The sequence below is a fragment of the Octopus sinensis genome, linkage group LG1 (genome assembly GCF_006345805.1).
Source record: "Octopus sinensis linkage group LG1, ASM634580v1, whole genome shotgun sequence".
NCBI classification, from domain to species: Eukaryota; Metazoa; Mollusca; class Cephalopoda; order Octopoda; family Octopodidae; genus Octopus; species Octopus sinensis.
The window spans coordinates 140,466,685-140,491,060 of NC_042997.1; the positions used below are offsets into that span (position 1 = coordinate 140,466,685).

The window sequence follows — 24,376 nt, forward strand, 5'->3', positions numbered from 1 at the left end:
TTGCGGCCAAGATGCGGAGCCGGTTGCGGTATATGTACAAAGTTGTTGCTGTAATGCTGCTGCCTGGATTACTTGGCAAAAGAGTTCTTGCAGGTTGTATATTTGCTGTTGATCCATGGTGAAGTAATTCACGAACAGTACTGTGTTGAAACCCGGGCAAATTACTTGTTGAGCTATGTACATAGAGATGATGTTGACGACATTAAGAAGATGATGGTGGCGACGAAGAAAGAAATTGCCATAATGCTGTTGGACGGGTGTTGTCGTCTGGGACTGGCTGTGTCTTGTATGGTCAGTGGCTAAACCTTAAAAGGTCTGGAACCAAATACATCGAGACTAGGAGAAACTGGGTTTTTATTAGCTGTAGGTTCAAACTGGGTTGAGAACAGGCTGTCTCACGTGATCCTTTTTAGAGCTCTGATTGGTTTTACGCTGCAGATTGGCGCAACAGAGTAAGAGACAAATTGCGTCAATACCAAATAGCAGTCAAAAGTTAGCTGTTACCTGCAACGTTCGAAAGCATGTATATATAATAAAGGGGAGGGGGTATTTCACTCGAGTGTACGCTACAAATGTGTTGATTATTCTTAAATAAGAATTTTATCGGTAATGACAACGAAGTTTTGGCCAGTTAAGCCATCGTCGGACGATGGCTTAAGTGGCCAAAACTTCGATGTCATTACCGATAAAATTCTTATTTAAGAATTATAATTTTGATTTCTACCTAAGTATAGAGTTATTCATCAGATTAATGTAAAATTATTTTTATATTAATTGAACATAAAAATAAACATTTATATATGTTTTACATAAGTTCTTTTTGGAAAAGTTCAAGCATATCACTAACGAAGCGACAAGACTGTTTGAGTTAAGAGTTGTAAGTATGTGGTTGAGTTGGTGTGTTGGCTGAATTGTCGGGGCAGACATCCAAGTGTGTGCATCTATCCACATAAGAGTCTCAGATGGAGATTTTTTGGAATGCCCTACAAATCTTGACTGTGCTACTAATAAATTTGGATTTGGAGAATCTGCGCCAGTCTCTTTTATTCTCTGTCCGTGAAACTGAGTATTTCTTCTTCTTTTTTTTTTTGGCAACTCTGTTGGTACATAACCTGATGCACCAATGATAATAGGTACAAATGAGAATTCATAGTTAGCGTAGAAGAACTGAAAGTTCCGCATTGATTCGCCATAAATATTCTCTTTTTCCTGGACTTTTAATTGTACATTCACATCTACTGGGCAGCTCACCTCTATAACAGTGCATGACTTTTGTTCCCTGTCCCACAGGACAGTATGTATGTATGTATGTATGTATGTATGTATGTATGTATGTATGTATGTATGTATGTGTGTATGTATGTATGCATGTATGCATGTTTGTATGTATGTATGTATGCATGTTTGTATGTATGTTTGTATGTATGTACGTATACACACGCACACATAGACATGTGTGCGTTTCATAGAACATTTATAAAACCACGTAGAACTACTCACACGTAACAGCTGACCTAGGATCCAACAATTCCGTAGCTAATATACAATATCCTGTAAATTGTTAAACAAAGCAATTCAATAGTAACCCAGAAAAATTATGCAATATTTTTAATCCTAAATATTTTATAATTTGGTAATTCTAAATATTCCATAATTTGTATTCTACGACTTATAGAATATTCAAAATGGGTAGCAGCTGTCTCATGTTTCACTGATGGAAATAGCAATAAACTTAAAGGAGAAGCTTAATGAATTTACGCACAAACTTCTGGTGGTGTGTTCTTGACCCAGAAAACACTAAAATGTTCAGCTATGCAATTGTAGCAATATCGTCTCTCAGTGCTATCTTCACTGTTTGAGAAATGTATATAGAATGACCTCGGTCGAGATTACAAACAGCTTTGGCTGGTTCAACATTGATGTAAACACTAATTCGATTGGCTGACACGTTGGTCTCTACTACGCTCGCACCGCTGGTTATAACTTGGCGCAAAATGTCTCGACTTATTTTCGCGCCATAGTGCCAAGCAGCCAATCACAGCTTTCCATTTCTGAAGTTCACTGGGAGCCTGGTGAACCTTATAAATAAGGTTTCTCAGAAGAATATTGGTTTTGAGGTTTCCAGTCCTTCTCAGGGGCGAACCTCTGACCACACAGCTCGTCGTAGGCTTTTAGTTCTTTTCAGAACTAAGTCTCTGACCACACAGAGAATACTCGACCAAGTTCCAGTTTCGAGGCAAGCGACCACCATTAATACAAGATGTTACAGATACCTAACATACTGTTAGTGTGAAATATCACCATGAAGAAAACGGTTACAAGATATCTATAACTAGAGAAAAATAACCAAGCAGAACATATGATGAAGAAGCAGCAAGAACCAATCGACAAACATCGAAGATTTAAATTGTACACGAGACAACTACAGATTCAACTATAGCGGTTAGGTGAAATTCTCGCCACGAAGAAAACGGCTACAGAAACATGTCTGGAAGTATATTCAGATCAAGAGAAAGATAAACACAACGAGTGGTTCAATTAATCTCAACTGCGACACGCAATATCTTGATATGGAAGTCTGACGCTGTACCTCATAAACGGTAAATCAATTATCTGTTCTTGGGTTCTAGTTTCTTCTAAGAACTACCTTAAGCCATCTGTTATTACCTGTTGCCAAGCCGATACCAACAACATTAACTGTGAATCAAATCCCATCGACAATTCACTGGTCAGTACCTTTTTACGCCTAACGAACACACAGACACAAAAACATGCGAACACTTACAAACTTCCAACATCAAACATGATTGTAAAATATGTAAAATAAATAATGTATATATCTTAAAAAGAAATCTTGTTGTCATTCCAAACTTATGTGTATTGCCGCTGCATGTAAAATATAGTCAGTAAAATATATTAATAAGAATAGGACAACGTTACTATTTTTATACAATAAAGAAATTCATTTCCCAGGGATGTCTTCAGCATGAATTACACCTAGATGTGACAGTGTTGTAAGATGTTTGCGTCTCAACCACGTGGTTTTGGTAGACGGAAACTGAAAGAAGTCCTTCGTGTGTGAATATGTACACACATGCATACAAGCATTCTTGCATGCATGTATGATGTATGTACGTACATTTGTATGTACCTTTGTCTGTCTGTCTGTCTGTATGTATGTATGTATGTATGTATGTATGCGTATCTTTGTGTTTGTCTTCCACCACCACTTGACAACCAGTGTTTGTTTACGCTCACATAAATTAGCTGTTGAACCAAAGAGTCTGATAAAATAGGTACAAGCTTATAAAAAATACGTACTGGGGTTGATTTATTCATCTATACCTATCAAGGTAGGGATCGTTTCACTTTGACCGGCAGATTTAAAAAATAATTTCTTTGTAACTAAACACTTTTAAACTTCGTATACTGGCAGAATGTGTTACATAAAACATCTTTTTCGCTTGGCTTTCTTGAGAAAATTCTGTAGTTTGTAAGCTATTTGTTGTTAAATTTCTTGCATTTCGGCAATTTCAACCAATCAATGACTTCTATTGAGGTGAATACAATTTCTGCTGTTGTTTGTCAACAAGTTGAACAAGTACTTCCGGCGGCGTAGCTGTCACTTATAAACCCACATGGGTTTATTTACATTTCTGAAGAAAAAAGAAACCCTTCCCCCCACCCTTAACCCTACCTCTAACCCTAACACTAACCCCACAATCTTTTATTCATACGAACGTGACTGATATGAAATATGCCATAAATAACAGTGACAAACTAAATAGAGACCGCAGGAAGTTGTTGTTGACAAACAACAGCAGAAATTATATTCACCTCAATAGACGTCATTGATTGGTTGAAATTGCCGAAATGCAAGAAATTTAACAACAAATAGCTTACAAACTACAGAATTTTCTCAAGAAAGCCAAGCGAAAAAGATGTTTTATGTAACACATTCTACCAGTATACGAAGTTTAAAAGTGTTTAGTTACAAAGAAATTATTTTTTAAATCTGCCGGTCAAAGTGAAAAGATCCCAAGGTAGTGCTCCAGCATTGTCGCAGTCAAATGACTAAAACAAATGAAAGAGAAATCAGCTACAAACTTTCATAGCAAACTGCCCTACCCTTCTCATAACTTTGTAGTTGTCTTGATATATCTTTTGTTTTTTTTTCCTTTAGTATTCCTGTAGTTAAAACAACTAGCATAAAAAAAAAAATTCATTACTCTATTCCCCATCCCTTCATGTTTCGGTGTAGGTACCCCAATCCATTCCTTTTCGTTTATCCATGTTTTTTTCCCTTTTTAAAAATTTTTTGAAATATATATATATATACCTCGTTCAGAGATTTATTATTGCTTATATATATATGTAAGTGGTTTTAATGATTCTAACAATTTATATTAATGTTTTTTTTTTTAATAACTATTTGTATTCTTATCTTAAATGTATTGAATTTTATACTGTATATAATGTATGTTATTATGGTTGTAGTTTTGTTAATTAAATAAGACAACATTCCAATATCCTAAAGCTGATAAACCAACTGAGTTTCTACATTTTCTTATTTGTAATGTATATATATATATATATGTGTGTGTGTGTGTGTGTATAAATATATCTGTATATGTATATGTTTGTGTGTTTGTGTTTGTCCCTCACCAAATGATGATTTGAAAATGGGCTTTCAAATCATCATGTATCAGCTGCAGTTGTTGAACATAAAGATTAGCTTCACAGTATGATCATTTGAGACAAGCTCAAAGTGCAACATCTCAAAATCCTATCAAACACACTACATAGTCTTCTGGTCAAACTGCCCTTGTTCGACTATAGATTCTGGAGCATGGCCAGAACGACACAACAGATTTCTCTTTTTAGGATTACAAAAATAGATCTATTTCTCATCTCTAGTTACAATTCAACACCAAAACCAGATATCACAAGGATTTGGCAGCATTTGTTTGCAAATGTTTGCACGTTGTTGAGCCTGATCATTGGTCATTTCATGAGGTGCTCCTCGACAGTGTCTGTTCACAAGGCTGAGCTAATGGAAATGTTGATTGAAGGGGCTTTGTGAAGGACTAAGTTCTGCCGACAATGGACGAGTGCTTGTGCTTAGTCTCATCTTCCACAAGAGTAGGTCTTCCTGACTTTGGTTTATCTTCAAGGCTGGAATCACTTTCATTGAAACGTCTGAACCAATTTTGTGACAGTTTCTGGGTCATCCACATAATTCATTTCTTTGATCACTGTCTGTGCAATCAGACCATTTTTTTTTTCCCCACAGATTGCATAAAATGGTTTTAATTACAACTTTTCACTCATTATCAAGGCTGTAAAATAAAGCATAAACAATGCTGATATGTTTCGTTTTTGGATTTGGTTTACAAGATTTTTTATTTGAGTTCGTAGGAAAATAAAAATAAGAAATAAGTGGAAATTTTACCGGTGAGTGTGTTACATTATAAGGCACAAAAAGAAAATGACTCTCCCCAGACACAACAGAAAATGCTGATATGTTATATATGAAAATAAAGAATAAACAATTCAGTAACGACTGGACAATAAATTATATCAAATTAATGACTTAACATTGAGATACAAGTTACTGAAAATCATTAGTGAAAATCCTAAAAAAAACTTGACTCAACCTGGTACTACTGCTTTTTTTAGACTCTCTGCTCTATATATCTTCCTATTGCTCACTCCCTTTCATTATTATATGCTGCCTCCTTTTTTCTTTCTCATCTCTGTCTGTCTATCTACTATCTATCTATCTCTCTCTCTGTCTATCTATCTATCTATCTTTCTATCTATCTATCTATCTATCTATCTATCTATCTATCTCTGTTACTTTTTCATTTTCCTCTTTTTCACTCTCTTTTAACTTTAATTTGTTTTCCTCAATGACTACTAATCGTTACATAGATATCACCGTGTAATTCTCTCTTTCTCTCTCTCTCTCTCTCTCTCACACACACACACATGCACACATGTATGCGCACACGCACACACACACACACACACACACACACACACACACACAAAACCTAACAGTTCCTCATGAAAATTTGCCAGCGCCTGAAACATAAGAAACATGTGCAGTAAAAAAAAAAAGGAGAGAAAGGAAGAAAAATAAACAATATCAAAGAGGGGTGAATGAAGAAGAGGGAACATTGTATTCTCTTAGTTGGACGCTATTCATATATTTTTCTATCTCTCCATCTCCCTCTCTCTTACAACCTTACTTTCATCATTTCTCCCTCTCTCTTTCTTAACATTTACTGTTTCTCATAAGAAATTGTTGGTGTGTCTGAAATTTGACATCAAAAGTTATTTTATTAATACTCATAGTATCTATCACAAAAATACAGTGTTTACATTTTGAGTGACAGAAACTTTACATGTTCTGTCATTCAAATCGCCAACATCTTACATTTCTCGAAAACATGTTTTTACAATTCCTCTTTAATCTTAATAGCTACAGATCCATAGAAGACAGTAATACTTTCCGTCTACAACATCGTGTAGCTTCTTAAATTGCCATCTTTTCTCTTTTTTTCCTAAAAGTGTTTTCCGCTGTGGTATATTAGGAAAGACACTTGCTTACAGTTGCTTTTTTAATAAGTTGTTTCTGACTATAAAGCAAAGAAAAGATGCAACCCTACCTATAACATGTTCTGCTACCAAATGCTGCAGAAACAAATGAACAGAATTAACAAAGACCTCAAGCTAATGCTGACCGGAATGGATCTCACAGAAAACTTGGCATTGATAGTGAAAGTGACACTTGCCATAAACAAGATGGTATCGGATAGGGTGTCTCTAGACGATTGGAAATGCCTGATAAATGGCAGGTTCACCTTCAACAGAATGCTACCAAACAGGCTGCATACAGAAATCATGAAATTTCACAACAGTGCAAGGCCAGGCAGAAAACTCAGAGAGCAAGACAGGCAGAAGCTAGATTGTAGCCATACACATATGAGCTGTGGACAAAAAATATGCTTGGCTATGATCCTGGACATCACTATGCTCCTGAAAAAATAGTCTCAATTGATATCATATCCAAAATTTGTGACAAGTGTTTAACCAAAATATGGAAACAAGAGATAAATGCAATGTGTTATTACAATGGAAAAGTTAATCCACCAGAGCCTCTAAAATGATTTCTTATTGTCACTACTGAAGAATCCATACATTTTTTGAGGAACATCAGAAAATATAGCTTTGCTTTCAAAATAGTGAAATTGAAGGTACCTTTAAGATAACACCTAGTAATAATACTGATTATAATGCTGCTAATAACTTTGGTTTAACACCAAATCCTGAGATTTAGTTAATACTAATTCCTTTAACCATGAATGCTACATACTTGTGAATAAATGCCTTTGTAAGTCCCAAACCAAGCTTATCTGTCCTTCATAAAATCACTGTTTAAGAAAGGATATATTAGATTGTCCCAAAAGTTTGTAAACACTTGCGAAAATTGAATTTTTACTCGCCAAGTACTAACAAAAACAACAAAAATTATTCCTCAAAATAAAGACCATTATTTTCCAAGACTTTCTACGAACTTTTGGGACAACCTTATAGTATACCAATGTATGGTAATTGTAGGGGATCAAACATATTACTACATAGGTTCTCTTGCAAAAAATTGAAGTCTAGATTACATGACCATTCTTCTTCATTTAAGTTAAGGATGAAATAAATGCATTTTGAATTTGAAAGACAGGAACATTAACTATGATATAAAGTAGTCCATTATTAATTATGCTCCATTGAACAATACCAGAAATTTTAAATGTGATTCTTTCCTGGAGGAAATTATATAGTTACTTCAAAATTAGAATTATTAAATTGTAAAACCAGTCTTATGTTGAAATGTTCCCATTAATATAGAAAAAACATCTAAATATTTCAATAATAAATAATGTCTCCATTATAATTGCTTTTTCTATAATCTAACAAGCATAAAATTTCCAGATTTTTTTAAAGCATACACAGATAGCTAGATAACTAAATGTTGTTGTTTGTTCCTTCTCAAGCCATGCCTAGCTCATAGGGCCGGTTTCCTGGTTTCCTTGGTGTATAGGTTCCCAACCTAGATGGGAGGTTGATCCGTCACAAGTGAGCTGCAAGATGCAGGAGGAAAGAGTGAGAGAAAGTTGTAGCGAAAGAGTCAGCAAAAATTTGCCATTACCTTCTGCCAGAGCTGTGTGGAGCTTAGGTGTTTCGCTCATAAACACACACATTGCCCGGTCTGAGATTCGAACCTCCAATCCCTCAACTGTGAGTCCACTGCTCTAACCACTGGGCCATGTGCCTCCACAGATAACTAAATGTAGTGACACAAAATTTTTATGCTTAATTTTTATTCTTTCCTTATCTACTGACATCATAAGTTTAAATTCTAAACTGGCTTTTCTTAGAATATATTGTTTCATAACATTCTTTTTTTGCATGTGTTCATGCATTGTAGATATTATTTCAGTTCACTTTGAATTTAACCTGTTTTGGGTTACATGGATAACATTGTGTTAACATAATTTTGGAGGTATATTGGCTTCGTTGGTATTTTGTACCTATTTCTATATCTAAATGAGCTGGCACGATAGAAATGATTGTGGGAAATGTATGGTGTAATCATCAAATAAATGTGCAATTTTTTCCATTCTTATTCAGGTTGTTATACACACATACACATACACACACATGGTAAGAATGCTGGATGATAATTACGTAATCAATAAGCTTCATTCATTCAATAAGATTATTTTTTTTCAGCTCTGCAAATGCTTATGCGGTGAACACATGTAGCAACTAATTTGTTCACATAACAAAGTGACAAGTTCACCTAAATGACCTTGTTTCTTGCAAAGCAAATGACCTATTAGAGTTCACTAATACTTATATTAGACATACGTACATCATTTTTTTTTTTGTCAGAATGCTGTTATACAGACAGAATTAATTCTTTCAACATACTAACTTATTTCATATATGCTAGTGGAGAAATAGATACACACACTCAGAGTCAGACATACACATGCACATTTATGCATGAGTATGTGTGTGTGTGTGCATCTGCATGTATGTGCATAATACCACAACCATCATCGTAATAATTTTTGATGTTTGCTCTTCAATTGACAAGACTTGTTGAGGCAGTATTCTATTCCCAGATGTCCTCTGCCACTAAGCCTTTGTACAAGGGCATCAATGCTTGTATATACATCTGGTGGAGAAATATGGTAATCAGTTTGCACAGGAATGTGTCACACCCAATGTTTGGTACAGTAACATCATTGTCAACTGTTACAAGGATAAAGGAGGTGCCTTAGAGAGTGACAGAAGAAATTACAAATGCTGGACCACATCATAAAGTTTAAGGAAAGAATTGAAGTTCAATTAGTTGAGTCCTGTTTAGCTACATTGTCCCTATTTAGTGGAAGGGTTTTTTTACTCTTGCAAGTTACATGAACCTCACTTGTGCTGGACATGAAAAGGCTCCAGTACACACTGTAAATTGGTTGGTGTATGAAGAAGAACACTGAGACCTGGAAATCATGAAAAATTAGAGATTGGTGAACAAAGCAGTATTTAGATGCATTGCATTCTGTCAAACTGTCTAACTCAAGCCAGCATAACAGGTAGATGCTTAAAAATGATGACAATGATGATGATATATACATATATATGCACATGTGTACGTGTGTGTGTATGTGTGTGTGCGTGCATGCTCGTGTGTGTCCTTGTTACATGATAGTTGTGAACAAGTGTTTACCATTACACAAGCTACATCATTCATATTCAATCTCCCATGAAAACATGTCTGGCTGTGGCCATTGATGAACATTACCTTGTTTGATGACAGGAAAGGAATGCAGCCATAGAAGATCTGCATCATTGAATTTTAACTGACCCATGCAAACATGGAAAAATGGATGTTAATATGATGATGATCATGATGATGATAAATGTGTGTGTGTGTGTGTGTGTGTGCGCGCACACACACATACATTCATATATAAATATGACGGTTAATTCTGTCAATTCTGATGTATGATAATTTGAAGGAACAGCTGAAAAAAAAGGAAGAAAGTATTAAAAATAAAAGAATCTGCATCTATTTGTGATGGATGTGTGAATGTAATTTGAGTACGGAATAGATTTTGATATGAAGTCACAATGGGAACAATAATGATTTTGAGTCTACCTGGGATTGGACAAATGGGTCTGTTGATTACAGGATATAATTTTGTTCTTTATATATATATATATATATATATATATATATGAGAAAAGACCATAGGCATTGTTTTGGTACTCCTTTATTTTGTCTGTTATATACATCATCATCATTTAATGTCCGTTGTCTATGCTGGCATGAGTTGGACAGTTGACCAGGGCTGGCAAGCTGGGAGGCTGCACCAGATCCAGTCTGATTTGGCATGGTTACTACAGCTAGATGCCCTTCCTAATGCAAAACCCTCCATAGAGTGTAATGGGTGCTTTTACATGCCACCGGCCATTTGCGTGACACCAGTATCTGTCACAACTGCAACTTTACTTGGCTTGATGGGTCTTCTTCTCAAGCACGACATAATGCCAAGGGTCTCGGTCATTGCCTCAATGAGACCCAACACTTGAAATGAGCTTTTCATGTGCCACTGGCATCAGCACTTTGCCTCCATGAGGTCCAATGCACAAAAGGTGCTTTTTACATGCCACCGGCATGGGTGCCAGTTATGTGACACTAGTATCAATCACAACTATGGTTTCACTTGGCTTGACAGTTCTTCTCAAGTAGAGCATATCGCCAAAGGTCTTGGTCACTAGTCGTTGCCTCTGTGAGGCCCAATATTCAGCAATACACCATCATGCTATAGATGCAACCAGTAGATGCGCCTATATAAGACCATTATGGCAAGCCAACTTATCATCAGTTAAAGAGGAAATACTTGCTGAATATTGAAACTTATGTAACAGATGAAATAAAGGAGTACCAAGTTATTGCCAATATTTTAATTTTTACTTATTTATCTATTTTTTAAGGGTGGAGAGCTGGCAGAATTGTTAGCACGCTGGGTGAAATGCTTAGTGGTATTTCATCTGCAGTTATGTCCTGAGTTCAAATTCTGCTGTGGTCGACTTTACCTTTCATCCTTTTGGGGGTTGATTAAATAAGTACCAGTTATGCCCTGGGGTTGATGTAATCAACTTAATTTGTCTGTCCTTGTTTGTCCCCACTATGTTTAGCCCCTCTCGTGGGTAATAAAGAAATAAATATTTTTATCATTGCTACGATCTTTGTCTTCTGTGACAGCTGACCCTCAGATACGAATGACCTGTGTGTACAAGTGACAGTGGGAAATAAATGCAATTAAAATTAGAGCCAAAACCTGAATGGTTTAATTGCTGTTTGTCAAATGCATCCAATTATGTGTATATGTGTGTGTGTTTCTCTCTCTCTATACACTCTATACATGCACATGTATAAGTGTATGTGTCAATATATATATATATATATATATATATTATAATGATGATGATGATGATGATAATCCTTATTACTATCGGTACAAGGCCTGAAATTTTGTAGGGAGGAAGCTAGTTGATTACATCAACCCAGTACTTGACTGATACTTATTTTATCGACCCTGAAAGGATGAAAGGCAAAGTCGACCTTGACAGAATTTGAACTCAGAATGTAGCGATGGGTGAAATACCACTAAGGATTTTGCTCTGTGTGCTAACAATTCTGCCAGCGATATTTATATTCAACTCAACAAGGGTGCTTCATTAAAACAATGAATACTGTTTTGTCTACCTTGAGAAGACCTCTCATATGGATGCATGGTGCACAAAAGCAGTCATATTTATATTATTGTTATAGCAGATGGTTTTCATCTGCCTATAATATAAATATGAGTGCTTATATGCACCATGCATCCATATAAGAGTTCCTCTCAAGGTAAATAACACTGTATTCATTGCTCTAACAAATATCCATGTTAAGTTGGATGTTAATCCAAACATGAAAACACAAAGAGAAAACACAACACGAGGACGTGGAACAAGTATAGTATTATTGGACGCTCAGGAAACAAGGAAAGAAGGAGGGTTTAACGTTTCAAGCGGAGCTCTTCGTCAGAAACATAGGAAAAGGGAAGACGGAGGAAAAAAATCGCCAACGGTACACACGCGGTCACATTTTGAATATATATATATATATCATGCTAAAGTTAGAAACAATTATTAACATTATTTCGCTGTTGTTGTTGTTGTTGTTGTTTTGTTGTGTTGGTTGTATGGACCCCTTTGTCATGGGCCCACAGCCATTTGTTTTATTCTCTGCTTTGTTTCTTGATTGTAATTGGCTGTAAATAAATGAATTGAAGTGAAATTAATTTAAAACTTAAGTTATTTGAATATTTAATTAAAGTATTGAAATGAAGAGTTTACAATTCATTTTCTCCATCTGTAGGATGGGTATTAACGAGACTAGCAATTTTAGATTAGATAAGTCTACATGTTTGCTTCATCATTCACGTCGTCATCGTCATCATCATTACCAATATCAACATCATTTAACACCCACTGAACCATTTAACAGGATCTGGTGAGCTGCAGGACTGCGTCAAGCATCAATGTCATGTTTGACATCGTTTGTATAGCTAGTGTTTATTGGGTGGCTTTTGTGTGCCATGGTACTAGTGTAGTTAAACTCGCAAGACAGGAATAAGCCCTGTCAAATAAGAGGTGACAGGGAGTGGTGTAAGGAAATAGTCTATCTTTTACCAAATAGAAATATTGCCATTATTCATTTATAAAATAAATTTGTACATGTCCACTGATAAACAAATAAACAGGTTTGGTGACTTAACTCATATCCTTTTCCACCAAAAAACATCAAGGTAAAATGCATGTGATACAGAACTAGCAAAGAGAAACCGCTTGCCTCAACACCTCATTGCTTTATAACAAGGTACTGATCCAAGACTGATAGGTCAACTGATATGACCAGTTTTATGCAATTACAAGTTGAAAGGACTGAATTATCATAATGTATTATCTTTCTAGAGTAGACTTACACTTTATTAATGATTTGTTTAATTAGTGATTTGATCAGTTTCGCAAGATGAATGTTACCATATAATTTCAAAGTATTTTGAAGAATTATTTATGGGCTGAGGAGTACATGGAGGACCCCAGGTGCCACTTCATGTGCTTCGGCCAGTAGTTGGCCTTGTGTGAGTGTGTGCGTATTCTATGTTATGCTAAGAAATGGTTCAAGGGTACCAGAATTTTTGACTCAGGACAAATATAATGAACTTCATATCATTATTAAAGTATCCACATAAGTTAAGTATTTGTCGATAAGCAATGCCCTATACTTTTTTACCCTTTTTTGTACTCATTGAACCGTTATTTTGTGAAATGAAGCCTAAAAGGCATTAAGGCATTCAAGGCACTGTTCCCTTGCACGCATGAAGAAGTAGGGAAAATCTATGTGAACTTTCAAAAAATATAGCAGAAAAATCAATTTGCTATGTGTGCCACATATGATGTAATTAACCAATTTTTTCCAGTAATAACATATCCTATTGGAATCAAAAGGGCCATGATGCTCGCTGTGAATTTCAAAAAAAATTCCCGCCAATTTGTTAAAGATATTGTTGAAAATATGTCATCTTGAATTTGAACGCGATTTCCCAAAATAGGGCATTGCTTATCTTACATACCCGGGCAACACCGGGCTATGCTGCTAGTCTAATCTAAATTTGCTAGTCTCGTTAATACCCATCCTACAGATGGAGAAAATGAATTGTAAACTCTTCATTTCAATACTTTAATTAAATATTCAAATAACTTAAATTTTAGATTAATTTCACTTCAATTCATTTATTTACAGCCAATTACAATCAAGAAACAAAGCAGAGAATAACACAAATGGCTGTGGGTCCATGACAAAGGGGTCCATACAACCAACACAACAAAACAACAACAACAGCAAAATAATGTTAATAATTGTTTCTAACTTTAGTATGAGACCTGAAAGCTGGAAGAATAGGGTTTGTTAATTAAATCAGCCTTAGTACTTGATTATGCTTTATTGTCCATGTGCTGTTAGATCATGTGAACTCAATAAAGCCATCCATATAGTTCACGATAGAAAAAGAAAAAGACAATCGGCTAGTATTCCTGGGCATATTAATAACAAGTACCAGATATGGATTCAGGACATCCGTATAACGCAAGCCGACCTTCACTGAACGATAACTCAACTTCAGTTCCCACCATCCATACACTGTAAAGAGAGGTCTCAGTCTCTCTCTCTCTATATATATATATATCAATTTACCTCAATTGATCAATAGACCAACTGAATAAACCTATCTATAATGACTACTGGAAACATCTGTAAGTCAAATTTGCTACAATAAAGGAATTATATGTAATGATCATTATTTTGACTTGTCTATATATATATACATGTACATATATATATATATATATACGAGGGTGAATCAAAAAGTAATGCCATTTTGTTTAGGTCAGGTATAATTACCAACACTGGAACATGTATCATATATCAAAATTAAGCTGGTTCTCTGTGGATCACATCCTTACTTCTCAACATAGTCACCGTTTCTCTCAATAGCAGTGTTCCACCTTCAAATGAGAGCATGTACCCTGCCCCGTAAAATTCCGTTGATTGTTCTTTGAGCCACTTCTTCACTATCTCCACACTCACCAGATTAGCACCTTTAGACTATCATCTTTTCAGTGCCACGAAAGAGGGTTTGAGTGGCAAACATTATTCTAGTGATGAGGAAGTGAAAACTGTAGTGAAGAAGTGGCTCAAAGAACAGTCAACAGAATTTTACGGGGCAGGGATATATGCTCTCATTCGAAGGTGGAACATTGCTATTGAGAGAAACGGTGACTGTGTTGGGAAGTAGGGATGTGATCCACAGAGGACCAGCTTCATTTTGATGTATGATACATGTTCCTGTGTTGGTAATTATATCTATCCTAAACAAAATGGCATTACTTTTTGACTCACCCTCGTATATATACATACATATATATATATACTACTAATATAGGATGAAGTTTTTTTCTCTACAGAAAAAAATTCCATCAAGAAATGTGGCAGCATATTAAAATACCTTTACGGTTAAAATTATAAACAACCTATATATATGTATATATGACTTTTACCAGACTAGGCTTGTTGCATTCCTGTAAGAGTCATGTAAGATGAAATACATGAATATGCCCTCTACTTTACATAATGATTATCTTTCTTTGTAGGTCCTTTCATTTCTTTCACTAAAATTATGTATGTGTGTTTATCTATACATGTATATACATGTATACTTATATGCATATATAAATATGTATGTACCACCACCACTATCATCGTCACCAACATCATTGTTAATATTTTAACATCCACTTTTCAATGCTTGCATGGGTCACATAGAATATATTGAAGCAAATATTCTATGGCTGGATGGCGCTCCTGTTGCCAACCTTCACCTTTTTTTATGCAAAGTAATATTTCTCCATGCCTAGATATGATTTTTCATGGAAGACTAGAAACAAATATCCTTCCTTGTGTGACAATGATGCTCATTTAACACACACAACACACATACACACACCACACAGATACACACACACCACACAGATACACACACACACACACACACACACACACACAGATGTACATATACAATGGACTTCTTTCATTTTATCGCAACCAAGTCCATTCACAAGGCTTTGGTCATTCATGGATTATAGTAGAAGACACTTGCTCAAGATGCCACAGTGTAGGACTGAACCTGAGACTACATAGTTAGGAATCAAGCTCTTAAACACGTAGCCATGTCCACTAAGAAATAACTGAGGAGTTAAAGGTATACCAGCTGAAGCTATTGAGCATGATGAGGACGTAGAGGCTGATTTTGTGACCATAGTAATTGTCTACGCATGGAATGGCTCGCCAGTTACATGAGAATGGAGAGACGTAACACACTTTTAAAAATATACCAAAGTAAGAAAGGCGGCGAGCTGGCAGAAACACTAGCATGCCGGGCAAAATGCTTAGTGGCATTTCCTCTGTCTTTATGTTCTGAGTTCAAATTCTGCTGAGGTCAGCTTTGCCTTTCATCCTTTCGGGGTCATTAATTCATTTTAATTAAGTACCAGTTGCATATGGAGGTCGATCTAATTGACTGGCCCCATCCCCCAAAATTTCAGGCCTTGTGCCTAGAGTAGAAAAGAATATACAAAAGTAAGCATCTCAAGTCATATCTTTAGCTATCGCATTTTCACTGCAAGTATACTTCAACACATTCAGTACCACTCCTGTCACTACAAACACTACTTGCATTACCACTTCCACCATCAGCACCACTACCAACGCCTCCACAAAAGCTAGCAATTATTATGAACCAACAAAGCATTATTTACGAGGTTGAGAAATAGCACCCAGTTTCTCTCAAATTGCTCCATACTCCCTAAAAGCTTGGGAACGTCACTTGAAGGCTTTATTATAGCATTCAAACTATAACCAGTCACAGATGAGCTGGGACTAATCAATCATGGCAACAACAACTGTTGTTAATACCAGGACAAAATTTGATAGGTGCATTTCAGTAAGTTCCTTCAATTACAATGTAACAGGTATGATGCAATATTTGAAACAAATTACAAATATATACAAATAATTGCGAAATAGTGCAATGTATTTGAAGAGTGCTGGACCGAGGAAGTAGCTATGCATGCAAACACTGAAATGAAAAACAGTCAGTAGGTCTGTACTTTTTGCAATTAAAGAAAACTATCTTTGTGAGTGTGTATGGAAAAGTATTTGGGTATGATGTGAGATACATGTAGATATTCTATATGTAAGAAGAGTCAACTTTAAACCTACATGCACACACACACACATACATACCTACATTACATTACATTACATATATATTTACTTACACACATACATTTTCTACTTCACAATTTTAGATTGTTAAAATCCCATTGATTTATATACATTTATAACATTGATGAACAAAAAAATTATTGAGACTAGTTTGGTATGATACAGTTCTATATTTAAGAGATGAGGAATTATGTACATTATTAAAATTATTTACATTCAATGGATATTTGTCCTCATCTTGTTTGTTGTTAACAACATTTTGGCTGATATACCCTCCAGCCTTCTTCAGGTGTCATGGGAAAATTTCCTGAGGTATTTTTATTATTATTGTTGTTCAGGTCACTGCTTGGAATTGAACTTGGAATCTTGGGGTTAGTAGCCCATGCTCTTAACCATTATGCCATATGCCTGTGGGAAACTATAGAGTGAATTTTATGGCTTATAAATCTAATATTTTTTCTATCCTTCCTTAATACCGGTCCCATATACTGCTCATATCTGCACTCAGTCTGATTAGGCAGTTGTTGTGCCCTAGCATATGTATTTCTTCTTTTAGTTTTCGTATTTTCTAGTGGTGTTCTTTGTCTTTTATTTTAACTTCATCCCTTAGGGGGAGGTGGTCTCCATTTTTCCATACATGATCAGCTATACCAGATTTATCAATATCACCTCATGTCACAGCCTTGCGATGTTTGTCTACTCTTATTTTGAGGGGGCGGCATGTTTCATCGTTGTATAACCTATCACAGCTGCATGGGATGGAGTACACGCAGTCTTTGGTCATATTCTCTTCTATTGGTGGTTTTACTCTTGAATACTGTCTTGATGTCATATGAGCTGCATATCTTTTGCATCTTTTAGGAGAGGCCTTTAACACAGGGTAGACAGACTATGGACAGTTTTTTGGCCTCATCCTCTCTCTTCTTCATAATTGGAGTGGATAGTATACTTTTGGAGTAGTTGTTGCTTAACAGATTGTTTGAGCTTGATCATTTCTTCGTGATGTGTATCACAATTGCTACTTATATTCTTGGCACAATGTTTTAGGCACTGAGCAATCCCTCTCTTTACACTGTATGGATGGTGGGAATTGAATTCAATGTCACCAGACCCTCTCCACATGCACACATTTACACACTTTCACATACACACCTTTGTTTTGGGATCACCAATACTTTATTATCTCCCCTTCTTCCCAGCTCTCCTGTCTAACTACCTTTGTCCAGCCAGCCACCATGATTGACTGCTAGCTCTAAAAGATTTTTATTCTCTTGCTGTTTATTTCCTCATGTTCTTTTCTGTTGAAGAGCTTAGGCTTGAAACATAAGACTTTCTCACCTTACCGAGCATTAAACTAATACACCTGTTTGTTGATTATACGCCTGTCTTATAATATATATTTATATGTATGTGTGGCATATTGGGCAAGTGTCTTCTATGATTCCTATGGGTGCACTAAAGCCTTGTGAGTGGACTTAGTAGACAGAAACTGAAAGAAACCTGAAGTAGATGTGTGTGTGTGTGTGTGTGTGTGTCGCCTCTAGTCTTGACATTGCATAAAAGTTGTAAATGAGTGTCACTGTCATACAAGCAGTGTCATTTTATTTCTAACAATATTCTGTGTAAGCATATTCTCGCTATGGGAAAATAATAGGCTGCTTGAAAACAGATGGGGTTGGCAACAAGAAGGGGCATTTCTTCATAGAAAATTTGCCTCAATAAATTCTGTCCAGACCATGCAAGCATGGACATTAAAACGATGATGATGATTGTGTGTGTGTGTTTGTGTGTGTGTGTGTGTTAGAGCAGTCATCACAAGTGAGAACAATCTGCAAGCATGTATCATGCTTTTAGTTGGCCTTGTAAACATGAGCAGAACAAAGACACTTGTATCCTTAATGCAGCAGAATATGGAATACATCACAATGAGAATGAGAGAGAGAGAGAGAGAGAGAGAGAGAGGGAGAAAGTGAGAAAGAGGGGGGTGAGACACCAGGCTAGTATATTTATTTTGACTCTGAAAGAATGAAAGATGAAGTTCACCTTTGGAGGATTTAACTCTGAGTGTAGAGAATCAAAACAAATGCCATGATGCATTCTATCAGACATTCTTACTACTTTACCAATCCACTTCCTTATGTGCATATATATATATATATATATATATATATATATATAAATATATATATATAAATATATATATATATATATAATATATATATATATATATTATATATATATATATATATATATATATATATACATGTATATGTATGTATATATATATATATATATATATATATATATATATATATATATATGCTCTTTTACTTGTTTCAGTCATTTGACTGCGGCCATGCTGGAGCACCGCCTTTAATCGAGCAACTCGACCCCGGGACTTATTCTTTTGTAAGCCCAGTACTTATTCTATCGGTCTCTTTTGCCGAACCGCTAAGTAACGGGGACATAAACACACCAGCACCGGTTGTTAAGCAATGCTAGGGAGGGACAAACACAGACACACAAACATACACACGCATATGACGGGCTTCTTTCAGTTTCCGTCTACCAAATCCACTCGCAAGGCTTTGGTCAGCCTGAGGCTATAGTAGAAGACACTTGCCCATATATATATGTATATCTCTCTCTCTCTATATATATATATATGCATATATATATGTATATATATCATCATCATCGCTTAATGTCTGCCTTCCATGTAGATACATTCTTTTATTCTTCTACTTGTTTCAGTCATTTGACTGTCGCCATGCTGGAGCACCAACTTTAGTGAAGCAAATCAACCCAAAGACTTATTCTTTGTAAACCTAGTACTTATTCTATTGGTCTTTTTTGCCAAACCGTTAAGTTACAGGAATTTAAACACACCAGCGTCGGTTGACAAGCGATGTTGGGGGACAAACACAGACACACAAACATATACACACACACACACATCATCATCATCATCGTTTAACGTCCGTTTTCCGCGCTAGCACGGGTTGGACGGTTCGACCGGGGTCTGGGGAGCCAAGGGCTGCCCCAGGCTCCAGTCTGATCTGGCAGTATTTCTACAGCTGGATGCCCTTCCTAACGCCAACCACTCCGCGAGTGTAGTGGGTGCTTTTTATGTGCCACCTGCACAGGTGCCAGAGGGGTCTGGCATTGGCCACGATCAGTTGGTGCTTTTTTTTTTTTGTGCTACCGGCACAGAAGCCAGTCAAGGCGGTGCTGGCATCAGTCACGTTCGGATGGTGCTTTTTATGTGCCACCGGCACAGAAGCCAGTCGGGGCGGTGCTGGCATCGGCCACGTTTGGATGTTGCTTTTTATGTGCCACCGGCACAGAAGCCATTTGAGGCGGGGTTAGCATCGGTCACGTTCGGATGGTGCTTTTTATGTGCCACCGGCACAGAAGCCAGTGGATGCTGCACTGGCAACGGCCACGTTCGGATGGTGCTTTTTATGTGTCACCGGCACAGGTATCACAACTACTGTTTCCATTGATATTTGGTTCGATGTTCATGTACATGCACTTGACTCAACAGGTCTCCTCAAGCACAGCGAGATGTTCCAGGATCCCACGATCGGTTGGTGCTTTTTATGTGCCACCGGCACAGAAGCCAGTCGAGGCGGTGCTGGCATCGGTCACGTTCGGATGGTGCTTTTTATGTCCCACTGGCACAGAAGCCAGTCGGGGCGGTGCTGGCATCGGCCACGTTCGGATGTTGCTTTTTATGTGCCATATGTATATATATATATATATATATATATTACAAACTTCTTTCAGTTTTCGCCTTTGGTGTTATGGGCATGTTCATTGAGCTCTCTCTCAACAACGCTCCTCATGTAATAGTCCAATGGATTGAGATCTGGGGAATTAGGAGGCCAAATATTCAGGGTTATGTGATCATGAAAATTTTCAGACATCCATTCCTATGTTACTAGAGCCATGTGTAATAGTGCAAAGTCTTACTAAAACACAGATGACCTTCCATTATATACACTGCCTATCCAGGGCTTAACAACTGTTTCTAGGACCTCACTATAGGTGACAGAGTTAACTCTAAGGCCTTGTGGACAGAAGTAAGGAGGCATCACATGTCCTTTGCTGATAACCCCTAAAGCCATGACAGTTGCAGGGAATTTTGTATACATAACACTTGGAACTCGAGAAGGATCTGCACATAACTTCATTATATTCAGAATTTATTGGAACAAAGGTAGTGTATTTCAATACAAACAAAAGGGTTAAGAACGTGACAGCTGGAGGGAGAGAAGGGTACACTAGCATTCCTTAAGTACTTATTTTTGGTAAGTAAACTGGAAGAACATGAATTGAAATACCTTGGCTAAGGACACATTAAACTATCTGTCCAGGAATTGAACCTACGATGTTATGATCATGAAAAAACAATGTAGTTGAGAAGCAAACTTCTCACCACACATCCACACCTAAGATATTCACTTACACAAGTAAACATCAAATCTGAAACATCATTTGACTTGGGTGCTTGAGATAACATTGCAGCTTGTGTATGAAACTGCAGCATAGCTTGTACATTGTCATGCAAGCTTTAGTTAAGTCTGAGTATGACTATAAACTACATCTGGTAGTGGGACCCTGGTTTTAGGGTTTGAGGAGTGTGGAACTATCTCTTAGCCACTATTGTTCCCAGGTTTATTCTGACCTGGTGTGGTAGCACCTATAAGTGTCCCAGCTCTGGGTTAACTAGCAACAGTCCCCTTGCGACTGGGGTGGGGGATATCAGCAGAATGCAGTTGCTATATTCCCTGCGTGGCATGAGAGGCAACTAAAAGGGGCAGGAATGAGGGGACTGGGAATCCTCTCCTCCTAGTGAATCCATATTCCTAAAAAGACAGCAAGAAAAAAAAATGTGCTAGGAAATGAATAGAATACCTTGTGTGTGTCTTGTTGTGGCTATCCCCTTCAAAAAAATCTGGAATAGGCCTGGGTATGTGTTAGCACATTTAAGGTAAGAATGAGATGATTGAATATGAGTGTTTGGATGTTAATGATTTGGCTGTTATTTTCAGTAGCTTAAGCAACCATATATCCTCTGTCGCTTTCTGTAGGTCATTTCACTAATTCTATAGTTTATGAATGGAGAGCAATGGCCCTCTGTGGGTCACTTTCAAAAGAGTCCATATTTACCTTTTCAAAGTGACCCTCATCTGCATTGAAGAATTTCCTCACCACTACCATAAATTCAGTAAATAGATATTGCAAATATTGGGGGTCACTTTCATTTTTACAATTTCCTATAGATTCTAGAGAATTTCTTAGTGTTACAAAGAATTCTGAAGGACAAAGTGGATGTGTTTTTTCTTTATAGTATGCTACCCTCTATCTTCTGCATCCTTGTTGTAATTCCACCATTTCTTTGAGATATATTATTCGTGAGATGGTGTGCAGTACAGCAAGTCTCCTACAGGTTTATATTGTGTTCTATAAATACAGACACTGAAAACTATTTTACAACAAACAAGGCGGCAGACATATTTGTTTGTACAAGCTTATGTTCTTTTCTTCAGTTTTTATACGTTAATGTATGCATTCAGTAAACTGTACAAATATACATAGATAAATGTATAGCGAATATTTTAGACTAGGAATGAACGTAATATTAGTATATTGAATCAACTACAAAAATAGTAGCAACAGGTATTTTACTGGAGCCAAGATTGAGTAATTAAAGGTAAAATTATCATGTCAACAACATTGCTATTTAAAATGCACAGAGATGTCCATAAACATTGCAAAAATAAATTAGTTCTCTTGTTGTTAGAATAGGCCTTTTTCATAATATAAAAACAGATACATTTTAAACAAATCAAACAAGCACACCCATAAATCTATCTCTTTTGATATATACATAAATATAGATGTATATATGTATTTATGTGTGCTTGCGCATCTCCATTTGTGTACAAATGCATACATACCAATATACATATATATATATATATAAAGTAATATAGGTTTCAATGAAAAGCAACTTTTGAGATATTGACAATCAAAACAAATAATTTTCTTCAATATATTTTGGGAAAGAATCTCTCATACAGAATATACAATATAATATATAAATGGCAGCGAGCTGGCAGAAACGTTAGCATGCTGGGTGAAATACTTAGTGGTATTTCATCTGTCTTTACGATCTGAGTTCAAATTCTGCTGAGTTTGACTTTGCCTTTCGGGGCTGATAAATTAAGTAGCAGTTGCATACTGGGGTCAATCTAATCCACTGCTTCCCTCCCGCCAAATTTCAAGCCTTGTGCCTAGAGTAGAAAAGAATATATAATATATAGATACTAAAAATTCATATAAAATATATAAATATGAATATATAAAATACAAAATGCACATTCGTGTGAGATTGTTTGAATCTGTTCAAAAACATAAAAAGGTTGGATGTTAAATGTACAGTCAATGCATTGCAAAGTCCTAAATATTAAATCCTAAATTTATATATATGTATATATATATATAGGCGCAGGAGTGGCTGTGGTAAGTAGCTTGCTAACCAACCACATGGTTCCGGGTTCAGTCCCACTGCGTGGCATCTTGAGCAAGTGTCTTCTGCTATAGCCTCGAGCCGACCAATGCCTTGTGAGTGGATTAGGTAGACAGAAACTGAAAGAAGCCCGTCGTATATATGTATATATATATGTATATGTGTGTATGTGTGTGTATGTTTATCCCCCTCGCATTGCTTGACAACCGATGCTGGTGTGTTTATGTCCCCGTTACTTAGCGGTTTGGCAAAAGAGACCGATAGAATAAGTACTGGGCTTACAAAAGAATAAGTCCCGGGGTCGAGTTGCTCGATTAAAGGCGGTGCTCCAGCATGGCCGCAGTCAGATTACTGAAACAAGTAAAATAGTATATATATATATATATATATATATATATATATATATATATATATATATATATATATATATATGTCGTTTATAAATCCGAAAGAAGAAGCACATTTTAAGATGTAGAGCAGTACATATTAAATATGTATATATGTGTGTGTGTGAGTGTGTATGTGTGTGTGTGTATATATATATATATATAATATGTGTATATATATATGTATGTATGTATGTATATATATATATATATATGTATGTATGTGTATATATATATACATATATATGTATGTATGTGTGTATATATATATATATATGTATGTATATATATATGTATGTATATATGCATGCATGCATTCATTCATTCATACATACATACATACATACACACACACTCACACACACATACATTGTGTGGTAAGTAGCTTGCTAACCAACCACATGGTTGCGGGTTCAGTCCCACTGCGTGGCATCTTGGGCAAGTGTCTTCTGCTATAGCCCCGGGCCGACCAATGCCTTGTGAGTG

The 24,376-nt window shown here is 36.3% G+C and overlaps 1 protein-coding gene across 4 annotated transcripts in view; it reads left to right on the forward strand.

Moving 5' to 3' along the window:
• LOC115219764 (large neutral amino acids transporter small subunit 2) overlaps positions 1-24,376 on the forward strand; it is a 319,114-nt gene that overhangs the window by 93,201 nt on the left and 201,537 nt on the right. The window contains exon 1 of one of the 4 annotated variants that reach the window (XM_029790020.2): positions 16,614-16,682. The exons of the other annotated variants lie outside the window; for them this stretch is intronic. Coding sequence (XP_029645880.2) covers positions 16,629-16,682 — 54 coding nt within the window. The 5' untranslated portion in view covers positions 16,614-16,628. Of the gene's footprint in view, positions 1-16,613; positions 16,683-24,376 lie in introns of those variants that run through there. 4 annotated transcript variants of the gene reach the window in all.